Source organism: Notamacropus eugenii, chromosome 4 (assembly GCF_028372415.1).
Source record: "Notamacropus eugenii isolate mMacEug1 chromosome 4, mMacEug1.pri_v2, whole genome shotgun sequence".
NCBI lineage: Eukaryota > Metazoa > Chordata > Mammalia > Diprotodontia > Macropodidae > Notamacropus > Notamacropus eugenii.
Window position 1 is genome coordinate 17,900,435 of NC_092875.1, and position 21,280 is coordinate 17,921,714.

The following is a 21,280-nucleotide window of genomic DNA, read 5'->3' on the forward strand; positions in this document are numbered from 1 at the left end:
GTCACGCAGCTAGTCAGTGTTTGACTTCACATCTAGGGCTTGATCCACTAGGCTTTTGATGGTCAGATTGACTCATGTATTTGATCATCAATAAAAAACTGAAATTTTTTTTCAAAAGTACTTTTTAAAATGACAGATACCCCCAAATTGTATGGCCGACGTCAAAACATAGGTGATCTGCAAAAATGGAAATCTGGGAACGTGAGTTGGGAAGAATGGCTCAGTGTTTTTCTGCATGCACTTTGGATTCTTGGCCTGTCTTCATTTAGTTTCTTTTACAGAAATAGGAATGTCTTGCACTAAACACAGGATTGATCTAGTTTGGCTGTGTCCGTAGACTGGTGCTGAATGTCACATGGGTTGTTCACTTCGAAATGCCATGCTTTGGGCAGGTGCCCCTTGGAAATTTTTAGGCCACACACTTCTCATCTTTTCATGATTTCATGTCTCTAAACCATTCAGATAGTGCTGGCAACAACCCCAGTGGGGCATCATTTATTTTTAACTTGTAATTACTCTTTTCTCTCAGCAAACCACGAGTTGAAAACTTGCATTGCAAATCCTGCTGAAAAGGAGCCTTCAGACAATTGTGTAAACCTGGTACACTATGAAGGCAGTGTCAGCCATGTGTCCTTGCTGGAAAAGGCTCTGCTGCTGCCACATCGGAACTAGAACTCACTGGAATGTGTGCATATTGGACTTCTTACCCTGACAGATTTTTAAGTGGCAAGAGATAGAAGGGTGCTGTTGACATCTGATAAAAGGCTGTGAGAACATTGCAGTTTGGGAAATTGAGTTTTTAATCCCTTAGGATTCACTTTGAAAAACATTTCCATTCACATTTCTATTTATTTGTCACAGTTTTGAAAGGCGAGAGTTGGTGGATTAGACAGGCCAGTTGCATCCCGTGCCAGCTAAACATACAGCTTTGTGTTTGGTTATGTTATGTAGCTTGAGTGTACATTACTTTCCCATGGCTAGGGTAACCTAGTATGCATTGTTAAATTAAAAGCATGATTTGGCCTCTTGAGTTTGATTTCAAGTTAGAGATGGGAAATCTAAGAAATTTGGTAAAAATACCAACTAAGTACACTTTGGAGGGATTTCACAATTGGTTAGTCCTTGGGATACTGCAGTTGAAATTGAAATTATGTTACGATGATTCTTGATTTGGATTTGGGATTTTTCTCTTTGCTTCTTATTAAAATTCAAGGGATCTTGTCTCTTGATAAGCAGATGACTTTGACTCTTTTGCTTTCCTGTATTTGCTTGTCAGTTTGTTTTTTTTTAGTTACCTGCTATAATTTTAACTTAGCTTAAATATAACTACCATATAGCTACAGGAACACTAGAGTTTTTGGTGGTGTTCAAGTGGTGTTTTTCCTCCATATTTTTGTGAAGGAGTATGATGTTTGGAAAGCCGGGCTGTGAAATCTTTTACTAAATTCAGTTTAGTAGGTACGTGAGTATCTGTCTACCTCTTGTATAGAGTTATCTTTAGGCCCTTTGGGCAGTGTGGAGAAATCAGGTTCAATGAGAAGACACTGTGCATTGTGCCCACGGAATGACCTTAGGAGTTGAGAGGAGGAAGAGAAGGGCATGAATTAGAGAAGAGTCACACAGAAAGAGTCCTGGGAACTCATCTTCTGGCCTTGTTTGCTTAATGTGTGCTTTCTCTGCTGCTTGGATTTGACAGAAGAGGAAAGGCTTAGGAAAACATTGAGGCTTTATGCTTAGATAATACACACATGGCAATAAAGAATTGAAGAACTGATGGCTATCCCAAAAAATCGCTTTGTTCTATGGATCCAAAGCAGTATGGGATCCCAGAGGTCATCAGAGTCTATCCATCTCCTTCCATTTTTAGGTGACTTTGAGGCTAAGGAACTTAACCAGGATCACACAGGTACTACATTATTAGAGCCAGGTTTGGACTGGAGCTGTTGAGACTCCCAGATCCTCCCATTTTTCCCATAGTGCCATGCTCTCTTACCCTGTTCAGCTCAAAGTGGTTCCATGACTCCTCCAAAGTCAGAGGTTGTAAGTAAGTGGCCTTTTGGATCTGAAACCAGGTGTTCTTACCCCCAAATTCAGTGCTTTCATTTTCTTGAGTGAGGGAGTTTTAGTTCAAGGTTTTTGTTTGTTTTGACTTAATAGCTATTTCCTTAGGATACATTCCTAAAAATCAGGGCAGTGGCGCAGTGGAGAGAACCCTAGGCTGGGAGCCAGGAAGTCCAGATTTCAAATGTAGCCTCAGATACTTTGTAGCTGTGTGCTCCTGGGCAAGTCAGTTCACTTCTGCCTGCCTCATTTTCCTCATCCATAAAGTGGGGATAACAATAGCACCTGCCTCCCAGGGTTGTTGTGAGGATCAAATGAGATCGTATTTGCAAAGTGCTTAGTTATTATTAGCTTAAAGAACAATTCTTAAAGAACAAATTGTACTTTGACCCAGCAATACCACTTCTAGTACTGTATCCCAAAGCCATCATAAAAATGGAAAAAGAAACCACATGTGCAAAAATATTTATAGCAGCTCTCTTTGTGGTGGCCAAGAACTGGAAATTGAGGGGATGCCCATCCATTGGGAAATGGCTGAATAAGTTGTGGTAATATGGATGTCATGGAATACTGTTGTGCTATAAGAAATGACGAACAGGCAGACTTCAGAAAAACTTGGAAAGACTTGTATGAGCTGATGCTGAGAGAAAGGAGCAGAACCAGGAGAACATTGTACACGGTAACAGCCACAGTCTGCGAGGACTGATTTAGATTAGTCCTAAGGACTTAGCCCTTCCCAGCAATGCAAAGAACTAAAACAATTCCAAAGGACTCATGATGCAAAATGCCATCCACATCCAGAGAAAGAACTATGGAATTGGAATGCAGAATGAAGGAGACTATTTTCTTTTTTTTGCTCTGTTTTGGTTTTTTTGTATTCATTCTAGTTCTTCTATACAACATGACTAATGTGAAAATGTTTAATAGGAATGTGTATGTAGAACCTGTATCAGATTACATGCTGTCTTCTGTAGGGGAGAGGGAGGGGGAGAAAATTTAAAACTTACAGAAGTGAATGTTGCAAACTAAAAATAAATAAAATTAACTTAAAACAAAAAAAAGAATAAACTGTAGCATTTTAGAGCAGAAGAAGCACTGGACAGTAAGCATTGCAAATGGTTAGATAATGTTAAAGAAGCAGCAGCGTAGTAGCATTTCTCACCTTCTTCCTCCTGGGATGTATGAGATCACCCAGTATAGCTTCTCACTTTCTACTTGGATGACAAAGGGCCTGGCTTTACATCTGTCTCTACTAGATATGCTTTCTGAAGGCCTTTGGACAAGGTACTGAACTACTCTAGACCTCGTTTCCTTCTGTACCAGTGAGGAGGTTGAATCTCCCTCTGTGAAGGATCCTCCCAAGGCTGGATTCTGGATGCTGGTTGTGGGCACTGTGCACATGACCTTGGCAATCAAATGCTCCCACACTTTACCATTGTGCATGGGCTCTGTCTGCTCGTGCCAGTTATCATGATAGCAGCTAAGAAAGACTCCAGTGCTCTCCTTGAGGCCTTGGCCTGACCCTTGGTTATTGCTTCTGAGCCTTTCAGGGCCTCCTCCAGTCTGGCTCCTGCAGCTTAATTTCATTACAGCTTGTTTTTGTGGACTTGATGTCCCAGCCAGATGTGCTGCCTGCTCTGCCTTCTGCTTGACCCACAAAGTACTCCCTGTGACTGGAACATATTCCCACTTTGATCTTTGCCTTTCAGATTCCTTTTCTTCCATCAAAACTCAGCTTAAGTGGCACTTAAAAATGTCAAATCTTAGACTTGTTTAAATAGCAGCTTCACAACAAAAAAGAAATGGCAAGTTATGGTTAGACAGTAGTGTGTCTGAAAAGGATCGGGGGTCTTAGTGGACCCCGAGTTCTTGCAGTGACTTGACCACTACCAACAAAGCTGATGCAATTCTGAACCTACATTCAGAGGCTTAACTTACAGGAATTTCTTGCTACAATAAAACATGTTGCTATAAATATTTTCCAATAGGGATACTTTTTCCTTTTTGGGACAAAATGCCTAGTAGTTATATCACCAGATACACAGTTTATTTTGGGCATGGTTCCAAAATGCTTTCTGGAATGGTTTGGACTCTTAGCAACATTCTTAGAAGAATGAATCTCTCTACAATTGAAGCCTAGCTTTATTTTGGTAAAGGAGTGTTTTGTAGCAGTAGTCGCCTAAGTCCTGAGTATGTCTTCATAGATATACTTCCACCCATCTACTGCCTATTTTGAAGTTTTCTGTCTCTTCTGCTTCATTTCCTTAGCAATACGCAGGAAGGCTGCTGACTTTGGTGAGGCTCATACATAGCTGCTTTAGGAAAGTCATTGTTTCATTTCAGTTTTAGTTGACTCTCTAGGATTCTTCAAGTAAAAATGATAACCTTTTGCATAGGCCAGTAATTTTGTTGTTCTTTTTTGCTTGTGATTATTTCCTTACTTTCTTTTCTGATTTTGGGGTAGCAGTGGGCAACCTAGCTTTGCTCTAGTGTTCCTGGAAGTGCTTCAACCTCTAACACTAACTGCTTTCCATAATAAGGAACCGTCCTTATACTTCTTTTAAGTGTTTTTAACGTGATTGCATTATATTTTGTCAAAAGCATTTTTTACATCTATTGGTGTAATCATATGGTTTAATTGTTTTTGTTACGTGGTCTGTTTGTCGATTTCTGAAATGTCAGAGCAGCCCTATAAAGTTGTATAAATCTACCCTTATTACAGTGAGTGATCTTTTTAATATATTTTTTTAGCCTGTTGGCATATATTTTGTTCCATATTTTTGCATTCATTCATTAGAGGTGCTGATCTCTAGTTTGCTTTCTGCTTGATCCCTCCCTTACTTGGACATCAGGACCATGTTTGGCTCATTGAGGCAGTTTGGTTGAGTGTTTTCTTTCATTGGTTTTTACATATATATATATATATATACGTATGTATGTGTGTATAGTTTTTTTTAAAACTAAGTGTTATTGGAGTTAATTTTTCTTTGAATGTTTGCTAGAATTCACTGGTAAATCCATCTATTTTGGGGTTATTTTCCTTTGGGAGTTCACCTATGATGTGTTGAATTGTTTATTCTCCTAAATTGAGTTATGTAAAATGTCTCCATCTTGTTCTGATAATCTGGGTGCTTTTATTTTTGTAGATAATGATCAGTTTTGTCATTATATAATTGTGCGAAGAAGAGGCATCACGGCATGCTGAATGGGGACCTTGTTTCAGAGTTGACAATACCTGGGTTCACCTTTGAGATCACATCACCCAATATCTACGCTCTTCCCTAACACCTTATGTTGCAGAAAAGGTGCTAGTCCGAGTTGGTAAAGAAAGTTCCGCGCAGGGAATTATGATGAAAAATCATACCTCCAGTCCCAAAAAAATCAGGCAAAAAAAATATCCTTTATCTCTTGTGAATTCTTCTTTTACATTTTGATTTTGGTTATTTGGATCTCCCCTCTTCTTTTTTAACCAAATTTAAGTGATTTGTCTATATTTTTAAAAATCAGCTCCTAGTTTATAAATTGTTTTTTTTGGACTTTTCTTTTTCAGTTTTCTTTCATTTTCAGGATTTTTATGTGTTTCTCTGAGGGTTTTTTTAATGTTACATTTCTAACTTTTAAAAAAAATTCCTTAAAGAGTTCTTTGATTTTTTTTTTTCCTCTTTGATTGATGAAAATAGAGAAAAATTTTCTCCCAAAGAACTACATTAATTCCCTGAAGTTTGGTGTATTGTTTGTAGTTAGCTTTTTGTTTAATAAAATTATTGTTTCTATGATGCGTTCTTTTTCCTACCCATTCTGTAGGATTATATTATTCACTCTCCATTTAAATGTCAATCCTTTCTCCAGATTTCCCGCATTGATTGCATTGTGGTCAATAAAAGTTGTATGTTCAACATTCTGCTTTTTTGTGTTTGTGAGGGATTTTTTTTTTATTTCTAGACAATACAGTTTTGTAAAGTTGCCATGGAAAGCTGCTACATATGCATACTGCTTCCATTCCCATTCATTAATCACTAGATAACAGCTATCATGATTACTACTCCAACTCTTTTAGACTCACCTGAAACATAATAAATTCTACTCAGGGCCTCAATTTAACTCTGGGAATCTTTGTTTCAATTGTGTTTCCTTTAAACAACGTATTGTTAGATTTTTGCTTTCTAATCCATGTAGCTACATTCCTGTTACTTGAAGAAATTAATCATGCTTACAGTTACAATTGTTACTTGTATCTTTTCCTGTTATTATTTTTCCTCCCTTTGGCCCCATCCCCTTGAAATAAAGAAAAGGAGGGTAGGGAAAGAAAAAGGGGTGGGCTCAGCCCCAGCAATCTATCATTGGAGTGGTCTGATCCTGCCCCTCTGAGAGAGGGAGAGAGAAGAGAGAGAGGTTTGTTTTTTTTTAAGAAGGTAGGATTTTATTTTATTTTTTATTTTAATGTTTTAATGTGTTCCATTGTTTTTAAGATAGTCACTACTTGGATAAGGTTCTCCACCTTCTGTTCTAACCTGTTCATTCTCATTCCAGATTTTTCCTTGGGTTCTTCTGTGTCATTTTTTGTTCTGTGTTTTATTTCTTCTATCCATTCAGTCTTTGTGCCCACTCTAGTTTTTATACTTGTGTTGGTTGTGGAGTTTATTTTTATCTTCTGGATTTACTTGTTGGCCTTCTCTTAAACCCATGGTGTTTTTTACTGAGTTTGTTTTCTTAAGCAGAAGAAAGACTTGTGTCTTTAGTCTCAGTTCCTGGATTTGAACTTTGTCGGCCCATGCTCAGAATTCTTGGGTGAAGGAACTTAGCCCTGGGCTTGTTCTCACTAACAGTCTGGGGACTGTTGCCACTGCGTTGTCACAGTTCTGGATGAGGTGGCTGGTCCTGGTCTCTCTTGCTTCCCAAACTGGGCCATTAGTCAGGATCTGGCTGTGGCCTGTTTTGTGTCTCCTGCAGCTCAGAACTCAGGATCATTGTGGCTTCAGTCACCCTGAGGATCCTCTGCCTAGAGCGTCTGGAGGTTACGTGGGAAAAGTTGCACATGTTTCTCTTTGGTTTTGTGAACCTTTGCTTCATTTGGCATGCTTTTTTCATCTTTGCTGGGTTGTTTTTCAGTGTTGGCTGGAATCTTTCATGTTGCCATCTTTCCATTACCAGTGTTTAATAGTTTGATTCAACTCTAGTATCCTCCCAAAAATTCCTAGAGGGATATAAACTTCATTAATTGTACAAGTCAGATGTATATGTCCTGTTCTCGGAATCTGAGCTTGTTTGGACCATTTTGGTGTATTTTTAGCTTGTTCTTTAATTAGAGTCATACTTCAGCCCACTGTTTGTACACAAGTATTTGACAGTTTTAAAGAGCCCATCTCCCAGCAGCAGCATCACACACAGAGGCAGGCAGGTCTGCCTTCAGAGCAAGCTGTGCAGGGGCCTGGAGCCATCAGCCCAAGACCAGGAGGCTTCTCCATCTGTCCTGGGGCCTTTTAGAGCCAGAGCGGACTGGGAAATGCTCATGTGCATCAAGGAGGACGCAATATTTAGATTAAGTGCCTCATCTTTCAATTTGCAAACATTATTCTGAAAATGATGCTTCATCAGCCAGTTAAGAGAGGTCCGTCACACACACAGACACACACAGACACACACAGACGCACACAGACAGAGACAGACACGCACATGCACACACAGACGCACACACATACACACACACCTCTCTGACCTTGTCAGTCCTCATTTTACAGGTGAGGAAATTGAGGTCCAGAGACAATAAAGGCCTGTGTCAACAAAATACAAAGGAAGTTTGTTTTATCCGTCCTTGGTCACCTCTTGAGCCACTGTCCTGAGGGTTCTCAGCCTTTTTTTGTGTTGTGGATCCTTTTGTCGGTCTCATAAAGCCTGTGGCCACAGCTCTCCTCACAATTATTTAAGTGCATAAAATGAAATATATACAGGATCACTAAGGGAACCAATTATGTTGAAATACAGATATCAACATGTTTTTTAAAAGCAACTTTGTGGAACCCACGTTAGGAACCCTGTGTTGTCTCTGCCACCACCCAATTAGTGTGACATCATATTTTTGTCCACCATGATCCTGTCCCAGTCCTGGATCCTGGGAGCAGCGTTGTGCTTGTCTGTTGGGCCCTTAGAGAAATCTAGTAATGACTGTGTCATGCCCTTCTCTGACTTTCTTTTCCATGTTGTTGTTGACGTATTGAATCGCAATGTCAGAGCTCACCATTGAATGAAACCTCTTCTGCACCCCACTCATTCAACAGTAAGGAAACAGAAAGACTTGGACAAGCTCTTGGAACCAGTTCTTGTTGTTGTTCACTCATTTCAGTTGTGTCTGACAATCCATGAGCCCGTTTGGGGGTTTCTTGGCAAAGATACTGGACTGGTTTACCATTTCTTTTCCCATCTCATTTTACAGATGAGGAAACTGAGGCAAACAGGGTGAAGTGACTTGCCCAGGGTCACCTGCTAATAAGTGTCTAAGGTCAGATTTGAACTCATGAAGCCGGGTCTTCCTGATTCCAGGCCTGGTTCTCTGTTCACTGCCCTCCCTAGCTGCCTTCCCATCAGTTAGTGAAGGCTTTGACTAAGGCATGCTCATGTGGAAGAGATTTCATGAAAAAACTTAGTCTTTCTCGCATGCATGGTAGCAGACTTTCATCTCAGTAATATAAAAATGTCATTTTAAAAATATTGTTTGTCCCTCGAATTGAGTTAAAAGTGAAACATAAAGAGCTGAGAGAAAACGATGTTTAGTGTTATGCTGACATCAGTCATCTTTTGAAGGCTTTAGAATAAGGCCTTCCCTCGGGCAGCTGCAGAATGGCCCATCCAGGCTCTGTGTCCACACAGACTTTCTCCAGTTTGGAGCTATCCTGTAGGGGCTGGCAGGGGCTGCCTCTGTGGGCTCAGTGGGCACTGAGCTCCTGCTCTTCCCCCTTCCCTCCCCCCAGTCTTGGTGAAGTTGGAGGAGCCTCTGTTGGGGAGGGAGACTTCAGCCTTGTATAGAATGCCCTGTACAGCAGGGGAATGTTGACTTTTAAAGGGCAGAGACTATTTTAATTTTGACTCTTGTATTTCCTTACATAATGCCTTGCACATTGAATTGAATGAATGAATGAATGAAGCAAGTATTTATGTGCCAGGAACTATGCTAAGGAAGCCTTGGGGGATCCAGAGCCCAAAGCTCCCTCCCGACAGGGTTGGGGGAACCTCCTAGGAGCTTTATAGAATCATCATAGAATTGTAGACTTAGTACACATCTACTCCATTCTCTCCCTTTACAGATAAAGAAACTGCGAGATGAAATGATTTGTTTAGAGTTTCCTGACTAGGACATATCCAGGATGGGATTGGAACCCAAGACCTGGATTCAGGTCCTAAAATAGCCCCCATGTCATGCTACTTCTCAGTACATTCTGATTGGGGGACTGGTGGCCAAGGATCTGAATGTTATTAGGCTTGAGACTGTAGGAAGTAGTAGGCATGGCAGTGTTGATTTGATTATTGTTCCCAGAGCAGGTGGTGGAAATTTTGTGGGATGGAGAAAAAGAGACCGCCGTTGCCCTGGGCTGCTCAGGACTGGCATTCTTGGTTGGGCAGATTAGATTAGGAGTTCTGTTTCTGCTCTAGTACCCACCACTCCGGAGAGCATGCCCCTAAGCTGCTTTCAAAGATGAGTGGATTAAATGATTTTTCTTTCCCCTCTTCCTCCCCAGGGAAGTAGAGGACATAGTAGGTGCTTATTAAATGCTTAATGGGTTTTGAAGCTTACAACTTCTGGATACTTGGATCATAATTTTAGTTAATTTCAGTTTTTTCAGGCACAATTAAATGATAATTTCTCCTTCCATTTTCTCCATCTAGAAAGACCTGGCAAATAACCAAGACTCTCCCCAAATGTGTGCCTACAAGCTGGTAACCATCAAATTCAAGTGGTGGGGCCTGCAGAGTAAAGTAGAAAACTTTATTCAGAAAGTAAGTCACCCATGAAAATGAGTGAGACCATGATTGCCACACACACTGCATTGTAACTTCTCTGGTTTGACTTGGGCTCTGTGCTCCTCTCTCTGGAGTTGGGCCCTTCTGGGAAGGCCTCCACTTGTTCCAGGCATTTGCAGCTGTGGGAGAACATCAGGTTTTTCCCAAGACAACTTTGCTTTGCTTTGACCGTGGTGGTCATTGCGAAAGGACTGGAGATGAAAAGGTCTTGGTGTAGCACAGCCATGTAAATGCTTGGTGATCATTAACATTCTTGTAATTAAATGAGCACCCCTGCCCCATTGGCCTGGTTAACACGCTTTTATCTCTTTATTTTCAAAGCAAGAAAAAAGAATATTCACCAACTTTCACCGCCAGCTCTTCTGTTGGATCGACAAGTGGATCGACCTGACGATGGAGGACATCCGAAGAATGGAAGATGAGACCCAGAAGGAGCTGGAAGCTGTAAGAGCGCCTCCTCCTGGGGGCTCTTGTCTTTGCCTTTCCTCAGTGTCTGTGTGAGCTCTGTGGTACGAGGGGAGGGAGCACTGGCCTTCAGAGCACCTGGGACAGCGGGTCTTAGACTAACATTCCTTGGACTCTTGTTTCTGCCTTTTCACAGAGCAGTCTGCGTGGTGGCCTCCCCAGACCCACAATGTGGGAATGTCACATTTCTGCTGCATTCCATCCTCATTGGGGCCTTTCTGTATCTCCTCTGTTAACCCCAGCATATTTATAATCCTCTCTTCTTGATCTTGCAGACAGTTGAACCCAAATTCTCCCCATATTTCAAGAAAGCTTGATCTCTTCTCCCCAACTTCAGTTATTTCCTCAGTTTTGTTAGCAGTGGGAGCTGATACATCAAATTTAAGGAGAAACCAAACTTTCATTTTGATGAAAGTTACAGTACAGCCTGCATTTCAAAATGGTGTGGGCTCTTTAAGTGTCAACCTCCAGGGAGGATCATCCCTCCTTTGACTGTGCAGACCAGTGACCTTTTCTCCCATTTGACAGACCCGACTAGAGATTTGCAGTAAGCCAAGGTTTGCTTGAGTTGACAAAGGCCCAGTGTGGAAGTGGAGCCAGGAGAAGGTTTCCATATAGTCATCCCAGAGATTTGCCAACTAATAGGAATGTTAAGAAATGCCATCTGATAATAGGGCAACGGAAGTGATTCTATTTCTCTGGCACAATAGAAAAGGAAGCTAAAAATGCTGTTTGAAATTGCCAGGATTTTTGTAATTAAGGAAAATCTGCTTCTAATTAGTTTTACATGAACCTTATGAAGGCCTTGGAAATGTTTTCTTTATAAGGCAATAAAATGTCTTACGCTTACTCTTCACGTAAAGTAAACTACAGGCAGTCCCCAAATTACAAATGGATTGTGTTCCAAGTGGTTTTTTTTTGGAACTTTGGAAATCTTTTTCTCTAGGAACTGCATTAAAGGGCAGTTACATTCCTGGCTTAGCCTATGAATGCCTGCTTCACACAGTTTAATTTAGCAGACATTTATAAAGTACCTGCTGTATGCATTAGGCACTGAGGGTATATGAACAGAGGAAGGAGTCATGATTATGTCTGCAGGAAACTCCCTTCAGCCTTGCACACACCAGCCTGTCTCTGTTTTTAGGAATCCTAAGAGATTCTAAGGAATTTTCTTGAGACGTAAAGAGCCGAGGCACATACCCCAAATCACTGAGAATTTCTTAGGTGGAAACGCATCTCAGTGGCCATCCATACCTTCTCAAAGCCCTGCAGTGAGGGGATACCACTGCCTTCCCACAGTGGCCCATCCCAGTTGGGCTTAGCTCTATATGCTGGGAAATGTTTCTTTATACCAATCCTAAATTGTCTGTTTACAGTTTCTAGTGATTGTTCCTGATTTGGTCTCTTTTTTATGACTCAGCCAAATAATCTCATTCCACAGAAATCTTTACTTCTCCATACTGGCTAGACAATTCCTTCAGCCAATCTTTATCTGTCAGGGGACAACACCCCATACTGATCACGGTAGTCCTTCTTCTTGTGAGGCTTGTGACTCTGGGCAGGTCACTAAACCCATCTGGGCCTCAGCTTCCTCATCTGTAATATGAAGACATGGTCTCTGAGGTTCTTTCTTTAACTTTAAAGACGTCTGTGATGTGGATGGATGTGATCGGATCAGAGTGGAGTACACACAGCGTGACGGACAGCTTTCTAGTTTTGGACATTCTGCCTCCAAATGTAGCCTTAAGATTGCATTAATTTTCTTGCTTCTTGTGTCACTCTTGGCTCATGTTGAGTTTGCAACCCCCTAAAAATCCTTGCATCTTTTTCAGACAAACTGCCAACTGCACCATGTTCATCTTGTGCCTGTGGAATTGATTGTTTACACTCAAGTATCCCTATTAAATGCCCCACTTGATTTGGTCCAGTGTTTTAGCTGTATTATATTGTCTCAGATTCTGTTTTACGGTGTGGCAGTTATTCCCTGCCTTCTGCCCTCAGCTAGTCACTTCACATATGCCCTGCCTTTTTACCAGTTCATTTTCATGTGCAAAAATGTGAGTAGTTGTTAATTAAGAAAGTAGTATGATAGAATTAGCTCACAGTATGGTAAGGGTGACAACCCCATAAGGGTGGCTGTCTTTCTTTTTAAGTATTAAATCATTGAGGTTCCTTAAATTAGAAAATTCAAGCAGTCAGTGAGGCCAATGGGGGCAAGAAGGTCCACACCTCAGGGTCTGGCCTTGGTCACTTCTTTCATTAGGGTCCCAGCTTTTCCCCTTTTTCCACTTCTCAGCCCATGAATGTCTCAAAACCTTCAAGATAGTTTTTTGGTTTGTCTTAGAACATTCTGGCCCTGCTGATAGCGGCGGTGGTGGGCGGGCGGGCTGGATGATCTGTTTATGAGCTAGGGACTGCCTGCGTATTAACAGCCTGTCTAGCTCATAAAAGGAATATTTTGAGATAGACAAGTAATGGTATAGAAGCTCAATTATTAGAAGGTCTTTTAGCTCTTAGACCTATTTAAATGTAAATCTTCATGTTTCCTTTTCCTTCCATAAAATGGAGGAAATCATACGTGAGTGTGGGTAGATTTTGGGGGGGGGGGGTTGTTGTTTAATTGTTTGTTTTGAAAATTCTAATGAATCATTTTTTGTGGTTTCATTGCTAATCATCTTAATGTGAAATCTAATTTGTTATACTACTCAAAGTAATTATAAAGCGCTTTATTCTAGATTTTCACACTCTTAGTTTGTGTACTAACATCATCTGTCTTTAAAGCATCCACAGATGAGGCAGGCAGTACCTAAGGGTGCAGGTTCCCCCGGTCCACCCCCCACTTAATGAGTAGGTTAAAACATGGAAAGTCTTCTTTTTGACACAGAAGAATTTGTTTTATTCAGGTCATATTCTGCTGGTGCCTGATTGATGTATTTCAATCAATTGTAATTCTCCTTTTTAATCCACAAATGTTTCAGGAGTAAAATTTCTTTTAGGACAAGTATTGGCTCCAGAGAGAGACCCAGGGTCAGGAGGTGTCAGGGGTGAGCAGAAGACTCTTGAGCTCCAGGCTTTAAGCTTGGTGGCAGTGCAGTGTTTCAGATGGAACATGATACTAGTGTCCTATCTTTTTCCCCAATTAGTATGTCTGTTGATTAGAAAATAATAAAAAAGACAATATAGTCATCCCTTGACATTCATGAAGTTCGTATTTGTGGTTTTGGTTATTTACAGTTGACTATCAGTAATTAAAGACAAATTTTTGGAGATTTGCAGTGGGCTGTAGAAAATTAGAGACAATATGCATATGTAAAGAAAACACAAAACCTAGTAAGTCAGATGCATAAATAGTGTATGTTATTAGTCTGTTCCGTCATTTACTACCGGAAGTGTACAAACGTAAATTTATTAGGAACAGTTACGTTTTGTTGAAAGTTTAAGTGTGCTGAAGAACTTTGGGCACGCCTCCTCTTAATTCTAGACCATCCAGACTCAGTCTTTCCCCCACCCAAAGTGATCTTTGCATCTTGTGCTTTTAGTAGGAGGAGGAGATCTGTGACAGCGTTGCTGCCACTAGGTGCGGTGGCTGCAGAGATTGCTTAGTGTGCAAGATACTAATCTCTCTTGTACGAGCTGCAGCATTTGTATGGGTGCAGTGTGTAGTGTGTGTTAATTATGATCAGAATTATTAAATCAAGGTTTGAGGTGGCCTGGAGTTTTTCACAGGGGTTGTGTGCCCCTAATCCCCATGAATGTTGAGGGATGACTTATCTTTGCCCCTTTCCTGTCTGTCCTCTTCTTCCTCCTTCATGGATGGTGATTGAGTTACTCTTCCAAAGAGGTCTTGGTCAATTTTCAGTTTCTGCTCTTCGGCCTTCCCTCATTTACTGCTGAGTGTCTTGTTCCCTAGCCCCTATCATCTGTTTCTCTTTTTTGTTTTCATCATTTTCTTCCTGATCTCCTTTTCTCCCTTCTGCTTTTTTCTTAAGCACACCAAGTGTTGCATGACACTAATCGCTCTTGAGTGAATTATGCTAGGGGAGCTGCTTTTGTCAGATCGAGAGCAGCTGGAAATTCCCTGTGCCCATTCCTTCCTCTCTAGCCTCAGCAGCTGTGTAAAGGCCCAAACCGGCCTTTGAAGATTTTTCACATAAATAACACAGAAATAGCATTGGTGGACATTTCCTTGAGTCTGGGGCTATTTTAAAAATAATTTTACATCATCAACCTGTGAGTCTTTCTCTTCAGCACTCAAAGACAGCTAAATATCTGGCATACTGTTTAAGAAAATACTCCTTAAGGACTTCCTTAGATTCAGGCTTACAGGGCAGACCTAGAAACTTTATCCCAAATGTGGATGTGACTGATGCAGCTCTCGCTGTAGACTATTTTTGCCTTCTTGCTTACTAACCCCAATTTCGGAGTCTCTAATTCAGTAGCTCACGGTTTTATTTTACGTTTAGATGCGTAAGAAGGGTACCGTCCGAGGCACAACGGCTGCTGATGTCTAGATGAATCTTCTGTAGGGTCAGAGGCCATATCAAGCTGTGTAAGTGAAGGGCTGGGTAAACAGGACACCATCCCCGCTTCTTGCTCCATCTTCCCCAAATCCCCACATTTCTGGTGAGCAGAGGCTCATCATATTCTGATGGTTTCATTTCTGAAAGTGAAGAAACCCCCACATAGAATAAAAACTATTAATATTAGAACTCTCAGAACTTCAGTTCTTGTCATATAAAGACATGTCTGTGGCACAGAATGAGATCAGTAATCAAGCCATTCCCATGTTTATCAGTTGACCAAGTGTACGTGAGTTTCATGTGGCCTTTGACTTGAGAGCCAACTTTTTGTAACTTAATGAGCAGACTTTGGCTGATGGAGGGAGGGGAATTGACCTGCTGAACATCATAGAACTAATGAGTTAGTAGAGTTGGAATTCAAACCCAGGTCCCATGTGTCTAAAGTAAATAATTTTGACTCTACATCCTGGTGCTTTTGAATGCTTTACAAGGTGATACATATCTGCCATGGGTTAGTTAGTCCTTCAGATGTGACAGAGCAACTCCATCTTACATCCAGTTGTGGACCAGGTAAACTGATCTCCCTCCCTGCCAAATTCTTTGCCTTCCCAAATCCTCAGTTCTTAAATCCCAGGCATCTCAGCTTCTCCTTATTTGTAATTATACCCTAAGTTGAATTTGTGATTTGCAATGTAAATTTTTCTGTAGTCTTTGGAGTGGTGGTTCATCTAAAGGCCAAAGCACATTTATCTAAGGGACAGATGACTTTTTGTGAAAAGGGAGCAGCTGTCACAATGTCCCCAGAAGCATTAGAGCCAAATAGGGCGACTCAGAGATTGCTGTTTAATGGCATTGTTCTAAAGTAAGAAAAGAAGCAAGTGAAGGGGTCCATTCTCTTGGTCTGTGGCCCACATTCACCAGACCTTCTGTCCAGGCCACCCACTCCTTTCACTGTGGAACCAAGATTGGCACAAGGGAGGAGTTTCAGGTGACCTCACAGCATCACCTGAGAGGCCTTGGCTGCAGCCCACAGTTTGTTTGTACAACTTTCTTTCTGTTATTTTATCACTTTGGCTAAATTTTTGCAAAGGTCAGTGACCTTTTCAGTGATTAATTTGCTTAATTTCTCCCACCAGTGGAACAATCTTATGCTATTAATAAGACAAATCTTAAATAGGGTTTTTAAAGCGCAGCAATCTTTTTAGTTAAAATAGACTTTGTTTGCCATATTAAACATTTTTTCTGGAAAATTGATGTGAAGTCTTGCAGTACTTAAGACTTAATTTTGTCTCCCTTCTCCTATCCTTCTCTTTCCATTTTCCTACAGTTACGTAATCAAGGTCAAGTGAGGGGAACCAGTGCTGCCCATGACGAATGAAGAGGGATCTGACCAGTAACTTGCAGTGTTGATGTTTCACAGACGTGTGTGTGTGCTGATCTGTACACATGTACCGCTATCCAAACACGTGTGTATATATGTATATGTGTGTGTGTATCTGTAGCTGTATGTAAGACGCATGTAGAGCTATAGATACTGCCGCACGCACTTGTGTATATATGTACATACAGACATACATCTACTTAGGGGATTAGTACCATTTCTCCAGAGTACTGTACCTACAGCAAAAATGCAAAGGAAAATATTTTCATTATATATACCTGAAGCAGATTTTAATAATTATCAGAGTAATGCCATTAATGAATGAATTGACTACGATGTAATGCTAGCTGGTATGTTTCATGGATGTCAAGTTGTGGACCAATATATACTTTTTTGTTGTTCTTTTAAATGTCTGTTAAAACTTTCTATTTTAGCCTCATGAGTAAACAGACTCCCAAAGCAAAAGTTTATTCTGAATTTTTTGTTTTCCCTCTGATTCTGGAATGTAAACTATGAATGTATTTATAGCTATTTATTTCTGGATGGTCACGATCTTACAGCCAACTTTGAGGATTTCTCTGAGTAAGGAATCTGGCTATAATTTCATTTGTACTTGCCCTTGAAGAAAAAACAAGATCCTTAAAAAATGTACCTGTTTTTATTGGATTTTTGTACATTTAAATTTCAAGTATTTTTCTACATCAGAAACTGGCAAAAAAAAAATGGGGGGAAGACACTGGCTTGTGATTTATAATAAGCACTCTAAACATTTCAGAGAGCCTGTTAGGCACAAAAGAAATGGGTGATAATGGTATTTAGTCTCAATAAAAAATACTGTAGGCTCATTGGAGAGGTTGGAAGTGTAGCGCTTCCCTCAAATGTCTTGTGTCTGAAATGACTGTTTTCTGAAATTGCATTTTGGAAACTATGCAAATGGCCTCGATTTCTCACGACTTACACAATGGAATATAATGATAACTTTTAGCTCTTTTCATGTTGAAAATACATTTTTGAAGAGAGATATTCACTTTCAGATAAGATGAAAGTGTAGAGCGTGGCCAGCCATGGGTCTGTCCGCGCTCTGTCTGAAGACACACTATGAAGATGATGATATAATTCCAACCCTTTTGTGGATGATCCTCAAATCTTCAGGATTTTTTAAAAGAAAATTCTCACCTGGAGCCTCTCTTAGATATCTATTAAAATGCTTGTTAGATAGAAACAAAGAAGTTATTTTAGGAACAATACATAAATAAGATTTTTTTTTATCAGGTTTCTTTGTCAGATTTCAACTTTTTTCTCCTCTCGGTCCTAGAAGCTTGTGTAGGACAAGGTTTAAGCCTTGATGTTGAAAATCATGCTCTTTCCCACTTAAAATGTGCCCTCTTGCCGTGGGTGAATCCTACTGGTCATTTAATTTGTTGAAGGCTCAGCTTACTCCCTTGCATCTATCCACAGTGATTTTTGTCCCCTATGGAAATGATTGCCATGACATGGACAAGGGGCGCATCGCCTCACATTATCCTGTTAGCCCCACCCAAGCTTCACCTTCACCCATCTTCTGTGTACTCAGGATGAACTCCGATGTTGACTTTCCGTGCATCGTTGGAAAATAGGCTTGTCAACACGAAGTTGTTTTGTCTGAGAAGTGTGTGTTACAGAGAGGATTGTTGCTCATTTGTCAAGGTGAAGGGTCTGGCTCTTTCCATTTCATGGACTCGACCCTCAGTGGCATCTGCAGCATTGTGGGGCGTGTGCACTCATGTGGACAGGAGCACCCGACGCACGGATTTTAATGGTTTCTTGATTCACTGTGGAAATTGGAGGGATCATGTAGTGACTGTAAAAGAACTCGTTTACTCGACAGTTTCTTGTGTAAATTACAGTAAGGCAAAGTAATTGAAATTGGAACGGAAAATAAATTTGATCACAAAATGCCGCTGACGTCTCCATTCAGGTTGTTGTTTTCATGTTGTGCTGTTAGGTTTGTTGCTCTTTTTGACTGTTGGTTTAGGAGCGTGGTGTGTGCTTGGAATGTGCCCGTGCTCTTCTCTGTGATCGTCAGCATGTGATTGTCCCACGTGACTGAGCTTATCAAAGAAGCGCTGCTTCCTCATGTCCACAAAGTATAAATACTCATGGTTTAAATTTTTTTTTCCTTTCTTTTTTTAATCACCTTGCGATAATGGGGATAATTCCTGAGAACCCTTTCACTTTTCCTTTCCTGACAGTTATTGGCAGAAATATGGGGTGTCTTGTGCCTCCCATTCAGTAGTGATATCATGGGGAAATATAATCTGTGTGTTGTTTGGGCACCATACCTTGAAAGGTCAGACCTAGGTGCATCTTTGAAGAAGTCCTATGGAATCTCTTGTTCATGCACCACCCCAAGGAAATCCTGGGAACATCAGTATTTGCCTCAAAAGTTCTGGCTCAGGCCTTTATAGAGGAATACCTTTGAAATGCCCCTTTCTGTTTTCCCTTATTCTCTTTGTAGGAAGGACCTTTGGTTTCTCTTAAAGCACTCAGACTAATAAAACATCAACTAAAGGAGGGGTCCTGTTGAACCCAGTAGAGGATGCAGGACAGACCAGCAGGCAGCTTAGTACCCTTTAACTACCAAAGCCGAGGAAACCCTATCCGGGTTCTGCCTCTATCCTTTCTTTTCAGCAGTGGCGAATGAGATCTGCCTGCAGGCCTCACTGCATCAAAGACACCATGACCTGCACATTCAAATATGAGATGAGGCTCTGAGACTTGAGACCTGGTGGTTGGTCTACACTGGGCTCTGCCACAGCCCTGGTGTTTGAAGTGATGTTGCACACTGTGCGTTGTCATCTCAGCACCTGGGTGTTCCTGATCACTCCCATCCTCTGTGCTTGCAGCAGTCTGGCTTTCTCCAGAAGAGCTTCAGCCCGGTGGTGACCTTGTCTCACGCTCTCAGATACGTTGGGCCATGTCAGACTTTACCTCTCCTTCCACCATTGCAACCACCTGGAGTCTCTCGTAGACAGCTGTTAAAATGTTTTGTACATAAGTGGGATTTTATCAGGTTTCCTGGCTCTTAGTAGCTTCATCCTTCGGTCCTTAGGACATTCTTTATCAAGAAGGATGAGAGTTGGCTCCATCCCAGCCCGTGCCCTCATGTTTACACTTCAGCATGCCTGTTGATGTCCCATTGAACACTCTGATCTTAGAGTTCATCAACGTTCTCAGCCCCAGTGTTCAGGATCCTTATTCTACCTCAGCCACCCGCAAGTGATCATATAGCCCATATTACCAACTCTCATCTCAGAACTCTGAAACTCTATGGTCTTAATCATGTCAGTTCAGTGGACGTAGCACCAACGCGAGAGACAAGTTCAAATCCTCATCCCCTTAGCAGCTGTATGTCTCTGCAAGACCACCTCTCAGCTTCTTTGTGTTGTTTGGGCACCATATCCTGAAAGGTCAGACCTAGGTGCATCTTTGGAAAGGTCTCATGGAATCTCTTCATGCACCAATCCATATAGTTCATAACTTTAAATAAAAGATCGTTTATGATGATCCTGTGATCCCCTTGTGCCTTATTCCTGAACCTCATCATAACCTCCAGTGCCTTAAGTCCTATTCTGTTCTAGTCTGTCATTCCTATCCTGTCCTTACTGTTCCCTAGAGTTGGTTAGTCAATTATGCATTGCCCACTATTAAATCCTTTTAACTCCTATCCTTCCGGTCTTCTCCCCCACATCATCCCTACTCCATTCACTTCCTTTGATTATTCCATCCTGCTGCAGGAGGTCTTGCAACCTTTTATAACTGCCTAGGCACACTAGGTAGTTACAAATTTTGATGAATTGATGTTCTCTAGTTTCAGTTGGGCCCTCACTCCAGTGTGGCCAGGCTCCCCTCTTAAGTCCTTTACATTGTTCCCAACTCCTTTCCTCTTAGCAGATGATCCAACTGAGAAAGGCTTTCTGTCATGAGCTCTTATGTCTCCCACTCCACAGTTCAAAACCCTTGTGCCCCTTGTGAAGCCTAACTCTTCTGTTTGTGCCTTTGATCCCATCAGAAACTTCCCTGTTAGCTATCAGATCTTCCTTTCTTCTGGTTCCTTCTGTGCTATTTATGAAAATGCTCAATTCTTTCTCAGCCTCAAAAAATCTTCACTCAACCCTTCTGTGCCCTCAGCTGTCAGTCTTTATCTCTTTCTTTCACTGTTGAAATACAAGAAAGCTGTGTGGTCCAACAGCCTGTGCTTCCTCACCACCTGCTGCTCACTTCACATTCCTTCCAGTTGAGCCCCTGACCTTCCATGTTACCAAAACTGGGCTTTTTCTGAGTCCTTGCCCTTGACTTGTATATAAATTTTGCTGTTGCTATTGACATCCCTCTTTCTGCATTTTCCCTTCTTGACTTGTGTGGTGTAGCTCTTTGCTTGATTCCATTTGACTACTCTTACTGATTTGTTATCTCTCATTCCCAAGAGCAGATATGCCTCCAGACTATCTTGAGTCCTCTTCTCTATGTGTGCACTCCTAAATGAGCTCCCATGATTCAGTTTGTCACACTGTAGAGGATTCTCACATAATCATATCCAGTTTTAATTCAGTAACACCTCACTCTCACATTACCAGCTGCCTGCTGAACCTCACGCCTGAATGTTCCTTGAGTGTCTCAATCTTAAAAATGTCGAAGGAAAGCAAAATCCTTTCCCCTCAGTCCATATGAATGCTAGTCACCCAGGGTCGTAGCCTTGAAGTCATTCCTAAGGGTTCTCACTCCTCAACCCTCAGTCAGTTACCGAGTCTTGCCGTTTCTCCTTCTGATGTCTCTTCCATCTGTCCCTTTCTCATGTTCC

General features: G+C 41.2%; 1 protein-coding gene across 1 annotated transcript in view; it reads left to right on the forward strand.

The window, feature by feature from the left end:
- The window catches only part of PITPNB (phosphatidylinositol transfer protein beta), an 87,121-nt gene extending 68,742 nt beyond the window's left edge, over positions 1-18,379 (forward strand). The window contains exons 9-12 of the mRNA XM_072600076.1: positions 9,940-10,050; positions 10,396-10,518; positions 15,003-15,088; positions 16,387-18,379. Of these exons, the coding sequence (XP_072456177.1) occupies positions 9,940-10,050; positions 10,396-10,518; positions 15,003-15,050 (282 nt within the window). The 3' untranslated portion in view covers positions 15,051-15,088; positions 16,387-18,379. The remainder of the gene's footprint in view (positions 1-9,939; positions 10,051-10,395; positions 10,519-15,002; positions 15,089-16,386) is intronic.
- The last annotated feature ends 2,901 nt before the right edge of the window (positions 18,380-21,280 follow it).